This window comes from Vulpes lagopus, chromosome 12 (assembly GCF_018345385.1).
Source record: "Vulpes lagopus strain Blue_001 chromosome 12, ASM1834538v1, whole genome shotgun sequence".
Lineage (NCBI taxonomy): Eukaryota > Metazoa > Chordata > Mammalia > Carnivora > Canidae > Vulpes > Vulpes lagopus.
Genome location: NC_054835.1, coordinates 82,615,206 through 82,631,521, shown reverse-complemented (window position 1 = coordinate 82,631,521; position 16,316 = coordinate 82,615,206). Strand labels below are relative to the sequence as shown.

The window sequence follows — 16,316 nt, the reverse complement described above, 5'->3', positions numbered from 1 at the left end:
GTTCTACTTTTTGAAACTAGAGATTGTTTTAAGTAGCAGGACAGGAAGTGAAATTTTACTTTCTTTTGGTATTGTATATGCCTTGCTAATACAGAACAAAAGTCAATTGGAATAAACCCACAGAAATCAAGATCTACAGGAGAAAAAAGACTAATCTACTGCCTAACGTTTGTATCTGGCAAAGAGATGATAAAAAAGGGTCAGGAGAAGTACACACACATGCACAGACACAGAATAAACATTCATACTAGGAGTGCCCCACGATCCAGACAATAAGCTGGTTTATGGGGACACCAAGAACCATGACATAGTTCCTCCCCACAAGGAGCTAACAATCAGATGAGGAGACTCAGATTTGTACACAAATTATAATGCACTCTCAACAGAGATTCAAAGAGAAATATACTTGGAAAAGACACCCAAAGTACAGAGGATAAACTGTTCAACAATGTCTAGAGTGAACCCACAAAAACTTCCTTCTGTGATGACATCTAAACAGGGCTTTGAATAATATGACACTTACTATGAGAACTGGAGATGGGTTGACATGTTTTCAGCTATCACCTGTCTAACACAGTACAACAACTCTGACAACCATGAGGTCCAGGATAACCAAATTCTTTAATATGTATTTACTGAGCCTACCATATGGAAATCATTGTGATGGGCCACAAGAGAGGTGGAGAAAGAACTAAACCATGTCCTTGCCTCAAAAATGTTTGGGCCAGAAAAGGAGATAAGGTAATTATACAACCTAACCTCCATGCAAGATATCATGTGACCAGTGCCACAGAGTGATACATATATAGTAAGAGCAAAAATAAGAACAAAAGAAATTACATTAGGAGTGAAGGCTACACTGATATGTTCATATCTGGATGCTCTTAAAAGATGGGAAGGGTTTTGGTAAGTGGTAATCATCGAGGAATGGAGAACAGAGTTAGAATAACTGGCAGGAAATGCTAACAGATTTGAGGAGAAACCAAAAATCCATTGATCTGAGCATTGTATAGTATGTGAAGAGCATTATTCTAAATTTAGGTTGAGAAAATATCACAAAGAGATTTAAATCCCAGGTTAAGGCAAATATAGTTTCTTCAAGAGGCAAATGTTTAGAAGGCAAAGGTTTAGAAATATAGGACTGACATATACGAACGACACTTTAAAAAATTACTGCTTTTGAAATGAAGCAAGGGAAACTGATTATTAACTCATGGCTAAACAGTTAGAAAAGTCTAGACATGAAATAAGAGGACTGGATTTAAGGTTATAATAGGAATACAAAGAAAAAATAAAACAAGCCAAATTTTGGAGTTATCCAATAAAATGACCTCAAATTAAGAGTTTTACTACAGAAGATAACAGAAAATTTATTGATACACCAACTTATCTCTATTTCTAGATACCTATCCTAAACTATTTCTCCCTCCCACATATTTAAAATCATCTTCCTTGTGAGAAGTATCCCTTGCTCTGCAGTTTGAAGCTCAGACTGCCTCTGCAATAATTTAGGAAGTAACCTTGGAGAAGTCATGACCTTGCTGAACCTGGTTTGCTTTTGAGTGCTCTGCAGGGATAATGTGGGACATAACTAACCAAAATGATAGCCAAGAAAAGCCAAGTGGTTTGGCGCTCCTACATTAATGGCAGAGTTGTTCAACAGAGTGGAAAGGTAGATCCTATTCCAACAGAGCAATCAGCCAGCCAGGGCCACTTGACACCTAGCCAAAGCAAATGCCATCCCAAAACATGCTGTTTTTAATATTATAATGCCTCCATCCCTCTCACTGTTTCAGGTTTCTCTTTTGAATCAATTTCATAGCAGTTAGGGCCTTCTAATTTTAGACAGGATCTCCAATTTTCACATTCCACAGCCACCTTTCCTAACAAAATGTGAATAAAACAATATTCAGAGTAAAAAGTCTTTCATCCATGATGTATCTCCACAGATTTGTGTCAAAAGATTGGCACTTATTCTGTAACTACTGTCATTCAAAGAAATTATTTTAAATAAGCAATTCCTAAAGTGATGAAAACTTATTTTCTGTATACTCAATTCCTATTTTAAGAGGTAAATCCTAGTATGTCTTTATTTTCCCATGTTTTCTATAGGAAATAGGAGAATTTTAAAAATTCCATATTTTTATCAGGATTGCATGGCTGGCTCAGTCAGTGGGGTATGCAACTCTTGATTTTGGGACTGTGAGTTCGAGCCCCACATGGGGTGTAGAGATTACTTAAAAAAAAGTATTAAAAAAATATATATCTTATAAATTCTAAATTTGCTAAACTTGAAATTTGGAATTTTATTAATAAGAAAATGAACAAAAGTGAAGAAGAATTTACCTCCAAAGACACACAGCAAATTTATATATATAGATCAACTATTATATCAAAATTTAAAATGTTTCCTCTTTTCAGAATAAAATATATTAGCTATCATCAATTTCCAGCCTTTAAAACTAAATCAAACTGAAATCCTCCCAGTAAAAAGTATCTAACAATGCTTAACAGATATAGAAAATATCTTTTAGTGCAGCCCAGGTGGCTCAGTGGTTTAGTGCCACCTTCAGCCCAGGGCCTGATCCTGGACCCGGAATCGAGTCCCACATCAGTCAGGCTCCCTGCATAGAGCCTGCTTCTCCCTCTGCCTGTGTCTCTGCCTCTCTCTGTGTGTCTCTCATGAATAAATAAATAAAATCTTTAGGAAAAAAGAAAGAAAATATCTTTTAGAAATCATGGCTTGTCTACCGGAAAGTAAAAGAAACAACTGGAGAGAAAAAACAATGGTAACAAGAAAGAGTGAATCTATGGCATCAGTAAGCCCTGGAGATTAGGCCCACCCTCAGAGACCTTAGGACCTGGATTTAGAATGAACATCTGAACTCTAGGGACAGAAGACCACTCTAGGAATATGGGAGAAAGGGTATAAATGAAAGACATCCCTTGAAATGAAATTAGGATACTCTAAACACAGCATACTCAGTTGGCCAACTAAGAAATAGGACACTCTGTAGAGAAAGACAATGGGGATATATGCAACTCTAGGCCTTGCTTCTAGATATAAAGCTGTAAGAAAAAAAGAATCTTGAAAGATATTTCTAATTATAAACGTACAATGAAGTTTGAAGTTGGAATTCACGTTATCTCTATGGTCTAGAAAACCTTAAGTCAAAAGTATAGTGTAAAGTTGTCCTGAGGGCCTTGCCAATCTACCCTCAAAAATAAAGGGATATAGACATAAAATGACAAAACTATTCTTCATCAAACTTCTGGATCCAATGACCAATTTAAAGAAAATATAGAATCAAAAGTGCATGCTAAATGACACTACAGGGAAACAAACATCATGATCTAGACTAGACTATGGCAAATTCTACAGTGCAATGCAGCAGATTTTTTTTTTAAGATTTATTTATTTATTTGAGAGAGGAAGAGAGCAGAGGGAGGGGTGGAGAGAGAGAGAGAGAGAGAGAGAGAGAGAATCCTCAAGCAGACTCCCCATTATGTGCAGAGCCAGACACAGGGCTGGATCCCAGGACCCTCAGATCATGCCCTTAACTAAAATAGTTGGACCTTTAACCAACTGAGCCACCCAGGCACTCCCAAATATAGCAGATTTTATTTTACAGAAACAACTGGAAATATATCTCCTAACTTGCACACTTTTCTACAGTGTAAAATTGCCATTTCTCCATCAAACAATGGAGCCCTTCCTCACCCCATTCAAAGGAGGCTGGGCCTAGGACTATTTTGACCCATCAACAATAGCAAAAGAATTGGCTGTGCCAGTTGCAGGTGTAACCATGATATGGCCTTGCATCTTTCCCTCTTAATTCTGGAAAGTCAGTTTCCCTGTACTAACTACAAATAGCTCAGGATTTCCATGCTGCAAGAAGGCTAATCCATATAGACACATCAAGGAATATCAAAGTACTAAGTATGTGTGACATGAGAATGAGTAAAGAAGCTGTCCTGGATAATCAGCCCAGTCAATTCTTCAGATGACACTACTACAAATTCAGGAGAGATTTAAAGCAAGAAGTATCCATTTGAACCCTGTCAACCCAAAGAAATGTAAGAGATGGTAATGAATTGTTTTCACTAAGTTTTCAGGTGGCTTGTGACATGGCAAAAGATAAACTGAAAAATAAACTGGTTGTCTTCAACAAATAAATCACTAGGGAAACCAAACAGATTGACTGAGGAAGGGTAAGGGGAGAAAAGCCTATGGACTAAAAGTTTATGAAAGATTTAAGAATATATTTGAAATGAATTTTAATCCTGATTTAATCAAATAAATTTTATTTTTAAACTTTATTATATCTACAACACATTTGTAAATTAATGTATTGACTGGATAGTTGATATTAAAGAATTATATTAACTTCTTTCAGACTGATAGTGGTGTTGTGGTCATGCTTTTAAAAACAGAGCTTATCTTGGGGCACCAGGATGGCTCAGTAGGTTGAGCAGATGACTCTTGATCTCAGCTCAGGTCACGATCTCAGGGTCTTGCCATGAAGCCTTGTATTGGGCTCCCCACTCAGTGCGGAGTCTGCTTAAAGATTCTGTCTCTCCTTTTCCCTCTGCCCTTGCCCCCACGCTCTCTCACACTCTCTCTCTAAAATAAACAAATTTTTAAAACCCAGATCTTCTCTTTAGAAGTACATACTCTAAAGGTTATGGATAATATGAAATGCTGTCTACACTTTAAAGTATTATAGGGTAAGAAGATGGGGATTTAAAGGACAGAAGACTAGCCATGAGTTGATAATTGTTAGAGTTGGGTGATAAACATCTGGAGCTATATACATTTAAAATTTTCCACAGTGAAATATTTTTATAGGAATAAATAAAAGTAAAGTGTTCCTTGGCTGGTTGGACTCTCCTATACCTCCCAGCAAATAAACTTCTCTGGAAAGCTTTGAAGCATTTGCACAGGAAGATTAGCTCATAACTTTTTCTCTTAAAAAAAAAAAATACACGAGGAAGACAGACACCAGAAGTAAGAGTCAGCCAAGAAAAAAGGTTCAAAATCAAACCTGCAAAGACAGTAAATGTATAAAAGATAGATAAAAGAGTGTATGGAAAAATAATAAAGAAGTTCAGAACTATCAAAACTGAACAGGAAGATTTGGAAAAGAACAAAAGAACTTCTAAATATGAGAAAGTATAATTCTTGAAAGGAAAAATTCATCAGCTGGTTTGTTGGTAGAATAGAAACAACAGAAGAAAGAATTTAATAAAGAGAAAGATCTGAAGAAATTACCCAAAATATAACACAGGCACCAAAAGACAGGAAATGTAAAACAAAAGCAAAAATAAAAATCCCAAAACCAAAAGCAGATTAATAGAAATGGAGCACAAGATGAGGATATACAATAAAATTTCTATTCAGAATTCTGTAAGAGTGTACTAGAAATTGAAAGAGTCAGACTTGATAAAATTGTGGAATACTGATAAAATCTAATAATTAATAAAAGACTAGAAACCCAATTATCCAAAATATAATAAAAAGAAATCTATGCTGATACAAGTTATAGTAAAACTTCAGAATAAAGACCAAAGAGAAGATAATAAAAGCATCCAAAAGACAAGAATGATTACTTATAAAAGAATGAAAATTATATTGACAGTTCACTTTTATGAGTCAGAAATAATGGAAAAATATTGGAAAATAACGTTTACATGCTGAAAAAAAAAAAGAGCTTTCAATCTACCATTATATATCCAGAGAATCTGCCTCTCAAGAATGAGGGTGAACAAAAACATTTTTAGACAAACATAAATGAGATCATGCACCACCCAAAGATCAGTACAGAAAAAAATTTTAAGCCTAGTAAATAAGAACTGTTTAAGGGAAATAATGTATTCTAAAGAAAAATATTCCAAAACAAAAGGCTGAAATGGAAAGAAAGGAAGAAAGAAAGAAAAGAAAAGAAAAGAAAGAAAGAAAGAAAGAAAGAAAGAAAGAAAGAAAGAGAAAGAAAAAAGAAAAGAAAAGAAAAGAAAAAAGAAAAGAAAAGAAAAGAAAATGGTAAAACTTGTATATAATTCTAAAAACGGTGACCACATCTAATTGTATTTTAAAATCCAGGTAGCAATCAAATCTGGGCAATGATAACATATGACTCAGAAAGGAATATCGACATTAAAGCATTCTTTAGCCATAGCATTTTCAGCAGAAAGATAAACATGCTAACTTCAGAACTTGAATACGGATATTAAAATATACAACATAATCACTAAGAGAAGATAAAGTATGTAACTTCCAAATTAACAGAAAACAAGTTAGAATGAAGACAACAAAAATTAAAATAGTATCACCCTAAAAGAGGGCAAGAAAGGAGAATAAAAAAGAACAAACACAGGGAAAGTTAGGCAGGTAGAAAACAAAAATAATGTGGTAAAAATTAATCCGAATCTATTAGCCGCCACTATCCATTTGGATTAAATATTTTAGTTAAGAGAAAAGACTGTAAAGATGGATCCTCTGTGTGATTTACAAGGAGACACAAGACAAAAGGTATACTGAAAGTAAAAGAATAGAAAAATATGTATCAGATAAGTGAAAATTAAGTTACCTTAGTTTTATTAGAACAAAATAAAATAAGCTTTAAGGCATAAAGTATTACTAGAAACAAAGAGAGTCACATAAAATGTTCAATTCACTGAAAAGATAAACTAAATTCAAGTGTGGAGATACTTAACATGGCTTCAAAACAAATAAGGAAATATTAACAGAAAACAATGAGATAGTACAAAAAAATCGACGGTAGTAAAAAACTGCTTCTTTGAAAAAAGCCTAATAAAATGAACAGACTTCAGGCTAGATTGATCAAGGAAAATAAAAAGCACAAGTCAACAACATTAGGAATTTAAAGGGAAAATAACAGATTCATATTAGGAAAATAACAAAATACTATAAACAACATATCAATAAGTTTGAAAATACTAGGAAAATGGAATAAAATATAGAAAAGTATAAGTTTCTAAGATAGAAAAATAGAAATTATGAATGTTTTATAACCATTAGAACATTTTGATCATCAGTTTTACAAGTTCCATCCAAAAACTACTCAGCCCAGATAGTTTTACAAGCATGTTTGATCATTCAAAGAAAAGATAATTGGCATGTTACACAGGATAAAGAGAAGGTTATATTCTATTTCAGAGAATGGAATAGAAGTGGAATAGAAGAAATGCTTCCCAGCTCATTTTATAAGGATAATATATTCCTCATACCAAAATCAGACAGGGACACAGTAAGAAAGAAAATCGAGAGCCAATGTTAGAGATGCAAAAGTCAGACTAGATACATATATATATATATATAACAATACACTATATATTATACATTATAATAATAATTATGCAATAATTATTATACATATATAAAAGCTATGTATAAAAGGAACTCTATCCTACAAGGTTGCAAGGTTGGTTCAACAGCAGAAAATCTATTACTGTAGCTCAACAAGTCAAGAGATTAAAAACAAATATACATTTGTTTTTATCTCAATAGTGTCAGAAAAATTGTTATTGTCTTCATTAGCGACAGGTAGCATATTAAAATCAGAAATAGAATGAGAGAGGCTGATTGGGAAACAGTTTATATAGCCCTATTTGGTGGTGAAGGAAACAGGATTTCAACTTTTTCAGATTTAAATGAGGTCTTCCTAAAGTGCTACACCAAGGACCCATGTCAACACAAAGTACTCTGTGACCCTGCCATGTCATAAAGAACATTAGCTAGAATCTAACTCTCAACAAAACGGTCTTGGTTTTGAATAAATTAGTAATTTCAAGTACTGCAAAGAAAATCAAAGGCAATGATAACCACCATCTTGACCATTTACCTTGAGTTTATGTTCTTTCCTGTTTACGATCACAGCTGTGATTTGCTGGTCCATGAAAATCAGAATAGTGACCAACAAGGCAGGGATAGCAGCTGCAAGGTACACCCACCAGGGGTTTCCTCCAAATGGTGGGACGAACCAGCCTCGGTTTGGACTTGTTGGCTTGAAGAGGAGAGAGAATATTTTCAAAACAGGTTAATACAAAACAGTATGTTAGTACATACTATTTGCTGAAAACTCAATGGGAGAGAGACAATTTTATTTCTGGAGAGCCAACATAGCCAGAAACAGAAACGGTCTCCCTGATAGGTTAAATGAAGATCAGTTACCAAAAACTTCCTAAAGGTGGTTATTCTTACGGCAGTATTTTAAACGAAGGAGGGTATGAATAGAGGCTGAGGGGAAACAGGTAAATGCCATATTGTGCAGTTAGGATGATCTAAGATAAGGACTTAAGAGGAAAAACAGAGATTTAAGTTAAGAGGCAGCCATTAGAAAAACCCAAATATAATAGTAAGGACACAGGCAAGAAATTACAAAGTGACAGTGAATTTTGTCCATGAATTTTTGCAGTTATACTGATGTTGCTTCTACAACTGCCAAATTGTAATCGTTTCACATAATATAGAAAAAGTGACAAATATTTTTATATGTTATACATGAGCTTGCTTAAAAACTCTAGTCTTTCTTGTTCATATAAAAAATGAGCCAGAATAACTGGTTAAATACTCAGAAATACTACCAAAAATGAAAAATATGATTATTTTTCCAGTTCTCCATCTAACCTTGGTCAGATCACACCTCTACTACAGAAATAAACATTTTTCTTTCCTTTTCCTAATGTTAAATAATGCAAATGAACTAAAACAGAATCCTATGAACTATATTCTCTACATTTACTATCAAGAAAGTCTCACTTCTCCGAAGATATTTGTCTTCCGTCTCCCTCTGCTCATAACTACATCACTGTATCTATCCTCATTTTATTTTATTTTATTTTATTTTTCTATCCTCATTTTACTACCATTATCAGGTTGAGAACTTGGAAGGGAAGGAACTTCCTCTTATTCATCAGTGCCTTTCAAATCCCCCCTAAAGGGCCTAACTCAAAGCAAACATTCAATTGATATTAACTTAAGTGAACTAATTATTGAATGATTGAAAACTTATCTTTGTATTCTTAAATGAATATGTGATGGCAGAGATAATCTGTTTGCTACATCACAGATATCCCTTCCTCATGAAGTAGTTATTAAGCTAAAACTGTAGTTAGTTCAACTTTTCTTAGTAACTATATGGCCCCAGTGATGGGGAAAGAGAGGCTAGGAGTGTTCTACAAAATAAGGGAAAAACATAAAAAAAAATTAGGGAGAGAGATGTATCAATGACTGGAATGTAAATTTTATCCATTAAGGCCTGCACATACTAATAGATTTATAAAATGAATAATTCTTAGATCTTCTTTGTAATAATCCAAATGCACATTACATACAAACGTCTGTGTGTATGGCAGGTGGTTTGGTAGCAGGAAGAGAGCACTGAATAAGTAATATAATCTTGAGCATTTTCCTTAATCTTTATGAATTCCAACATCAACATAAAATCGAGGTGATGATAGTTATGTTACATCCTAGAATTATTACATGGATCAAGGTGAGAAGTTATATGAAAATACTTGGCTCATCTTAAATACTCTAAAAATATAATACAGAATTTGTATTTTCAATAAAAATTAATATAATGTGAACCTTGCAGTGGATCCTAATCAGGCCTTTTAGTGAAGAAATAGACAAAGCATATAGATGGACCTAGCAAAGGACCACTTCTGAAATAAAAAAAAACACACAAAACTAATTCAAAAACATACAACAAACTACAACAGGGGAAAGGAAAGAAAGCTACAGAGTCCAAGGTATGACAGAAAATAGACTTTCACCTACCTTGAACTCGCTTGGCACAATTAGTTTTGGAGTATCCACACCTACCAGAGCATCTATTACACAAAAGATGAGGATGGACAAGATAATGGCAAAATCACTGATCAGTTTTCTTGCCTGAAAAAATAAAAAAGGAAACCAAGGACTGTTTAGCACTGGATTAATATATTTGCCTGTGTTGGAAATGAACACAAAGAATTCTGTGTTTGTTAGCAGTCTACAGTAACAGCATCACCAAGCATATTAAAGGAGGTGTCACATTGCACAGAGATTATTTTCAAATTGTTTTTGCATCACATTTTCTTCTGACCAGAAAGAATCTAATCCCACAGAACAAATCAGTGTGTGTGTGTGTGTGTGTGTGTGTGTGTGTGTGTGTGTGTAGGCAGGAGAGGGGAATCATAAATAATATATTCCCAAAATACTGTACACTCTTCCTGTGTGCAACATAGAGGGTATCTAGATAAGGATGAAGTCTCAAGGCATATTGTGAAAATCTACACAAAAAACACAGATTTATATTATTTGAGAAACAGCACTGTGTGTACAGGGCAAGATAACTGCATAAAGTAACCTGAAAACACTGAGAATCTAGCAGGAAAGTGCTTCCAAGTTCTAGGTGACTGAGTGGACTCAAGACCTCAGAGAAACATGAAGTGATGAAGACAGAAATATGATATCACTACCTTTATCAAAGAAAATATTTTTCACTGTAGGCTAGTGCTTAAAGTTTCCTGTAGGTGGGGCATCTCCTCTCTACCACTTCTTAAACACGGTTGCCATTAGTTGACAAACTTGAAGCTTTCTAAGTATCTACCTCTGATCAGGACAAGGGCTGAGGCTTATGGGATGTAGCACTGACCCCAAACCTTTCCCATGGAGTGAGTCAAGAATGGTCATTTTAGAGTCAGTAGGGGAGCCTGAGACTGTTGGTGGCTCCTCTGCAGTATCCAGGGGCATTGACAATGGCCTCGGAGCACTGCTAGAGCACAGACGCCTGCTACCCTGTAAGTATGTACATATGGTGGCACATAATGTGATCACTCAACAAGAATTTCCTCAATGCCTTTACTTTGACTGGCACTAAAGATACCACAATGAACAACATGGACACAAACCGTGTCTTCATGAATGTCACATACTCAAAAACACCTGCTTCTAAACCAATCAAGGTGGATTCCGCAGTTATCCAGTTTCCTCAAGGCAAGCAGTCAGCGCTCTGGTACTGCTAGATGGAGTGAGATCAGGGGGAGGCTGAGTGGTTACACAGCTCTGTAGCACGGGGAAGATTGCAGTTAGATGTTCAGCAGGAACAGAACTGAGAAGTGGGAGGACTGCCCAAGGACTGGACAAGGACTGGGCATGCTCAAGGCCAGGACCATGCTCTGTTCTGGACCAGGGCCAGGAGCCTTGGGTCCTAACTAGCAGCAAGATGAAAGATGAGAGATGGCCTTTTGGCTAGGAGTTCCTTTCCCTTTTGAAGGGCTGGGTTCTGTTAGGTTTAGCTCTCTTGAGAAGTAGACACAAAGAAACAGAAAGCTATCTATGGGCTATGTTAAGGGCAAGTGAATACCAATCATACAATAATGTCAAGCACAAAAAGATGGCAGGGATCAATCTGGAGAGAAAAATAGAGTGCAGTGGTTAGGAGCACAGTTTCTACAGTCAGGTGACCTGGGTTGGAACTCTAACACATTTATTTCCTATCTGTAAATATCTACGCTTTCTTAGCTTCAATTACTCCATCTGCAAAATGCAGCCAAAATAATCCCTACAATCTCATCAGTTTGTTATAAGAATTAAATAAGATAAACCACGAAAGTGCTTAACATAACATCTGGAACATAATAAACTCTCCTAATGTATGTTAACCGTTGTTATTTCAAGTTCCATGAGGCCTCTTTGGCTGCAGAAACCACTGGAATAACTAAATAATCTACCATCAGGAGGTCTTTAGAAGGAATCATCAATTCCAAGAAACAAGATATAAAAGCCCAGTAATAATATGGAACTGCCACTCAACTAATTTTGGTTGGAAGTATCTGGAATCCCTGCAGGAAAAGGATGTTTCCCAGGGCTCAGTACTAGAGGAAACTCCCATCTCTTAAGTTTTGTGTTAGTTAAGTGTTGACACAGGCAGTTCAGGATGGTCTGGCAAAGATGGCCATATGACACAGGTTGAATATATTCTTTCCGGTCCAGTAGGTTATAAATCACTGGAAGACCAGCGGTCTTTTTGCAAAGGCAAAAAATAAGTTATTTCTTTTTTTTTTTCATCTTCTCCAGTTTTTATCCAGCAAATCCAATTTATTGACAATTTAGATACACTAGAAGTTGTTCAAAGGAGTGGAGGGGAGATGGCTATTTAAAGGACAGTGCTTCTCCTTTTCCTCATAAACAGAATTGAAGTAGGGAGTAGCAAATGAATCCAATCTTTAATTCCTTGGCAGAGAGCCCCAGGGGGCGTGTACCCCTAGCCCCACTAGGGAATAGACCTGTATGACTGGAACCACTACCAGACACCTGGGACATGTTGCTTCTTTAGTTAGGAGAAGAGGCATTCTTAGCTTTCCATAAACTGAACATTGAAGCTCTAATTACTGCTCTTAGTTAATGGCAACTTACTTTTTCCTATTTCTTAGGCCAAAAACTTTTAACTACCCGCATAACTCTTCTCTTTTTGTCATATCCTACATCTAATAGGTCAGCAAATTACCTTCCAAATGTACTCAGGATGCTATCACTTCTCACCACCTCCACTGCTCCCTTGTCTAAGACACCATTTTATCTTCTGTGGTTTCCTGCTTCTTATCTCATCTTCCTGATTCTGTACTTGCCCCCTTCAGTCCATTGTCAGGGTAATCGAGTATAATCATGTTAAAATTTAGGTCACATAATGTGATAGGCAAAATAATGCCCTCCCCAAGAATGTATAGGTTCTGCTTCCCGGAATCTATGAGTATGTAATGTTGCATGGCTAGAGAGAATTAGATCACACACACAATTAAACCTGCTAATCAAATGACCTTGGGATTGGGGAAATGATCCAAAATGATTTTGGTAGCTCCAATGTAATCACCGGGATTCTCAAAAATAAAGGGGGGAGGCAGAAGAGTCAGTGACAGAGTGATGCACTGTGAGAAAGACTCAACTGGCCATTTCTGGCTTTGAAGATGGAGAAAGGGGCCACAGGCCAAGAAATGCAGGTCGCCTTTACAGGCTGAAAAAGGCAAGGGTATGCATTCTTTACCAGAGCCTTCAGAAAGGACACAGCCCCGTCAACACCCTGACTTTAGCACATTGAGACCCATTTCAGGCTTCTGTCCTCCAGATCTTAAGACAATAAATTTGTGTTGTGTTAAGCGATCATATTTATAGTAATTTGATATAGGAGCCATAGGAAACTAATATAAATAGATTATCTTTTAGTTTAGTTATTAGTTTCCTAAATTGATGCATGTAATATATATGGAAGAAATATATCCAAATACATATGTGGGCAAAATATTATATATTTGGAAGAAACCCTCAGCAATGGTATTCTTATCAAATATGATACTATTATATCATGAGTATAAAAGTAGCTAAAAAGACAACTATTAATATGATTCAGGATTACATTTCTTAAAATTTGTAGGGAAAAAAGCTACCTTATTAATAATATTGCCTAACCTCATTAAAAATCACAGCCAGGGTGATATGTTCCATATAAAATATTCACTTCTATTTCCCCTTCCTTTCCCTTAAATTGTACAGTACAGTTCAGGTACAGCAGAAATCACTCCTGGAGAGTGTTTATCATCAGACATGCATTTCTAAGACACTGGATCCAGTTTAAACTTCATAGTAAGGAAATTGATTTCTCCCAGGCTACTTTTGTATTCAACTCCAAATCTTCTAATTGGAGAAAGCATGTCAGGGTGCTATTTTAGAAGATTGTTCAGGTCTTACCTTATACTAAAATTAAACTTTAATTTGAACGAGGGAAAACTGACAGTAGAACTATAAAGTGCCCTAAAAATGTCAAGTGCTGAGTAAATACAGCTTTTACTAGATACACTCTAGGACCTGTGAACAAGAGCTTTAACTTTAAGGAGATAAGAATCACTCTCTTGAGGTCATTCTCACATTTCCAAGCACATTTAGGAAAAAAAAAAAACAAACATGAATTCCCCTTCATGTTTTTTGTTTATTTTACTTTCCATTTTCATCAAACTTAAGCTCTTGCAAAAACTCTAAAACAACAACCTTTTTTGTGCCAATATATAAAGAAATGAAATTAGAAACTCATAGTTCTTAATTCCTTTCTAGCTCTTATTGCTAATGATTAGAAGTGCCAAGGTTTTCGTGAGAAACCGGTTTTCACAAGATTTCATACACAATCCTGTGGATTCGAGGGCTTCAAATCTACCTTGGACAGATATAATTTGTGGCTGTCCCTCCAGTCAAATACTAAGTCCCTCCAAGGTCCAACTTCAATATCCTAGGAATATAAACTATGACAATCTAAGTTAAACTAAATTAAGGCAATTCATATATAGCAAGGGCTTGCTATTAAAAAAATTTTTTGTTTTTTTTTTTTAATGATACACAGATGTGCTAAAATGTAAGACAATTCCTATCTCCATTCATGAATAAGGCAAAAAAAAGTGTGTTTCAACTAAAATCCTTTTATATCAGACTGGTTTTGAGCTTATTTATTTATTTAAATAGATTTTATTTATTTATTTGTCAGAGAGAGAGCACAAGCAGGGGGAGTGGCAGGCAGAGGGAGAGGAAGAAGCAGGCTCCCTGCAGGGAGGCCGATGTGGGGCTCAATCCCAGGATCCGAGATCATGACCTGATCTGAAGGCAGACACTTAACCGACTGAGCCACCCAGGTGCCCCAAGCTCTTTTATTTTTGTTTACCATTTTTTAATTATAAAAATGAAAAGAAGAAAAATATTTCTGTCCTCTGCATAATTAATTATAAAATTTCTCAACTAATCAAATAAGAAACAATAAGAAATAACCTTAAATATTTAAACTATCAAAGCAAAGAAGATATTACATGGATGGGAAGAGAAATTCAAATAACCATACACTGTTCTCTTGTTCTGGGGCAAAAACAACCTAATAAATCTACTATAAACATACTCTTCATGAAGGATGGTACTTATTAATTATTAAGAGAGTCATAATTATGAAGACACCAGCAGGGAGAAACTAGTTAATTTGCAGGGGGAAAAAATGAATTTGGTTTCTCTGAAGCCCCAGAAGACATTTGGTTTTCACTTTGTGAGGGCTGCAGCTGCTCCTAAATTAACAGGGGTAAGGCTGTGAGCCTGCAGAGCTGCTCTCAATGGATGGAGCTGTTACAGAGATAAGTACAGCAGCAGGCACCCTGTGGGTTCTCAATAAGTATTAGTTCATGATGTCAATTCCTCTCACGATGGTGGTGCTTGGAAACCACTAAACAGTGTAAAAAAAGCATTTAATGTAGATGAGAAAAAGTATATCAGACAAATATGTATACCAGACGAATATGTGCCTTTTGGCAATCATGAAAAAGTACAAAATACTATGAGAATTTTGAAATTTGATCCCCCCCCCCCAGGAGCCAAAGCATAGCACTAAAAAAGAAATAAGCACTGATATCAGTGTAGCAATCATAATACACTGTACTTTGAGTCAATAATGCCCACTATAGTTAGAATTCAATAAAAGGAAAGTCTGATTTAGACTCCAGGATTTTAATGCTGTGAATTCTAGAGTCAGAGATTTGGGGAACAAAGAAGGGAATTGGATTGGGCACTTCCTCTGGGCGGTTCTTAGAGCTTCCCGATGGAAGTCTACCTTTAAAAAAATTGTTTTTCCAAGCATGGAACAGAGGGGTGTAGGCCTACAAAGTGGTTCAGCAGGAATGCTAGTGAGACTTCAGCCCACTCGGGCCTCTTCCTGCATCCTGCTTCAAAACTGAGCAGCAGAACAACAGCAAAACAAACCTAGTAAGTGTGTGCCAGAAGCAAATGATCAAATTACATGGGACATACTGTGTCTCAATCTGGACATTATATTCTAAGTAGATAGTGAAAATCTGGAGCTGATCCAGAGATGGGTACCAGAGGAATAGGATTCCAGAAAACACACTGCATTAAAAACAATGGTAGCCCTTGAGAAGTTGTGGGGAAAACTGTTTTCAAATATGTGAAATCTGTCACAGGCAAGAAAGACAAACTTGTTCTGTGGAGCCTCTGAGGGCAAAGGCAGACCCCATGGACAGAGGGTGTGGCAGAGAAGATTTGTGTATCTATCAGGAATGCCCTCAGAGATAGGAGTTCCTGTCCTAGGAAGCATTCAAGCAGCCCACAGATGACCACTTGTCAGAAATAAGAGGCAGTATTGGACTAGATGGTATTCAAAGGCCCAACACGGAAATGCAATGACTAAGACTCAATTATCAAAATTTCTTTGCCCTCAAATAGGGTCTTCTTGACATATCCCCGCAGAAAATATTATAATAAAGAGTGCCAGGGG

At 36.0% G+C, this 16,316-nt stretch overlaps 1 protein-coding gene across 6 annotated transcripts in view; it reads right to left on the bottom strand.

Moving 5' to 3' along the window:
* Window positions 1–16,316, bottom strand: part of SLC4A4 (solute carrier family 4 member 4) — a 343,107-nt gene that overhangs the window by 31,620 nt on the left and 295,171 nt on the right. For all 6 annotated transcript variants that reach the window (XM_041724407.1, XM_041724406.1, XM_041724405.1 and 3 more), the window contains 2 exons: window positions 9,803–9,916; window positions 7,863–8,024 (listed from right to left, as the gene is read on the bottom strand). In XM_041724407.1, coding sequence (XP_041580341.1) covers window positions 7,863–8,024; window positions 9,803–9,916 — 276 coding nt within the window. The remainder of the gene's footprint in view (window positions 1–7,862; window positions 8,025–9,802; window positions 9,917–16,316) is intronic.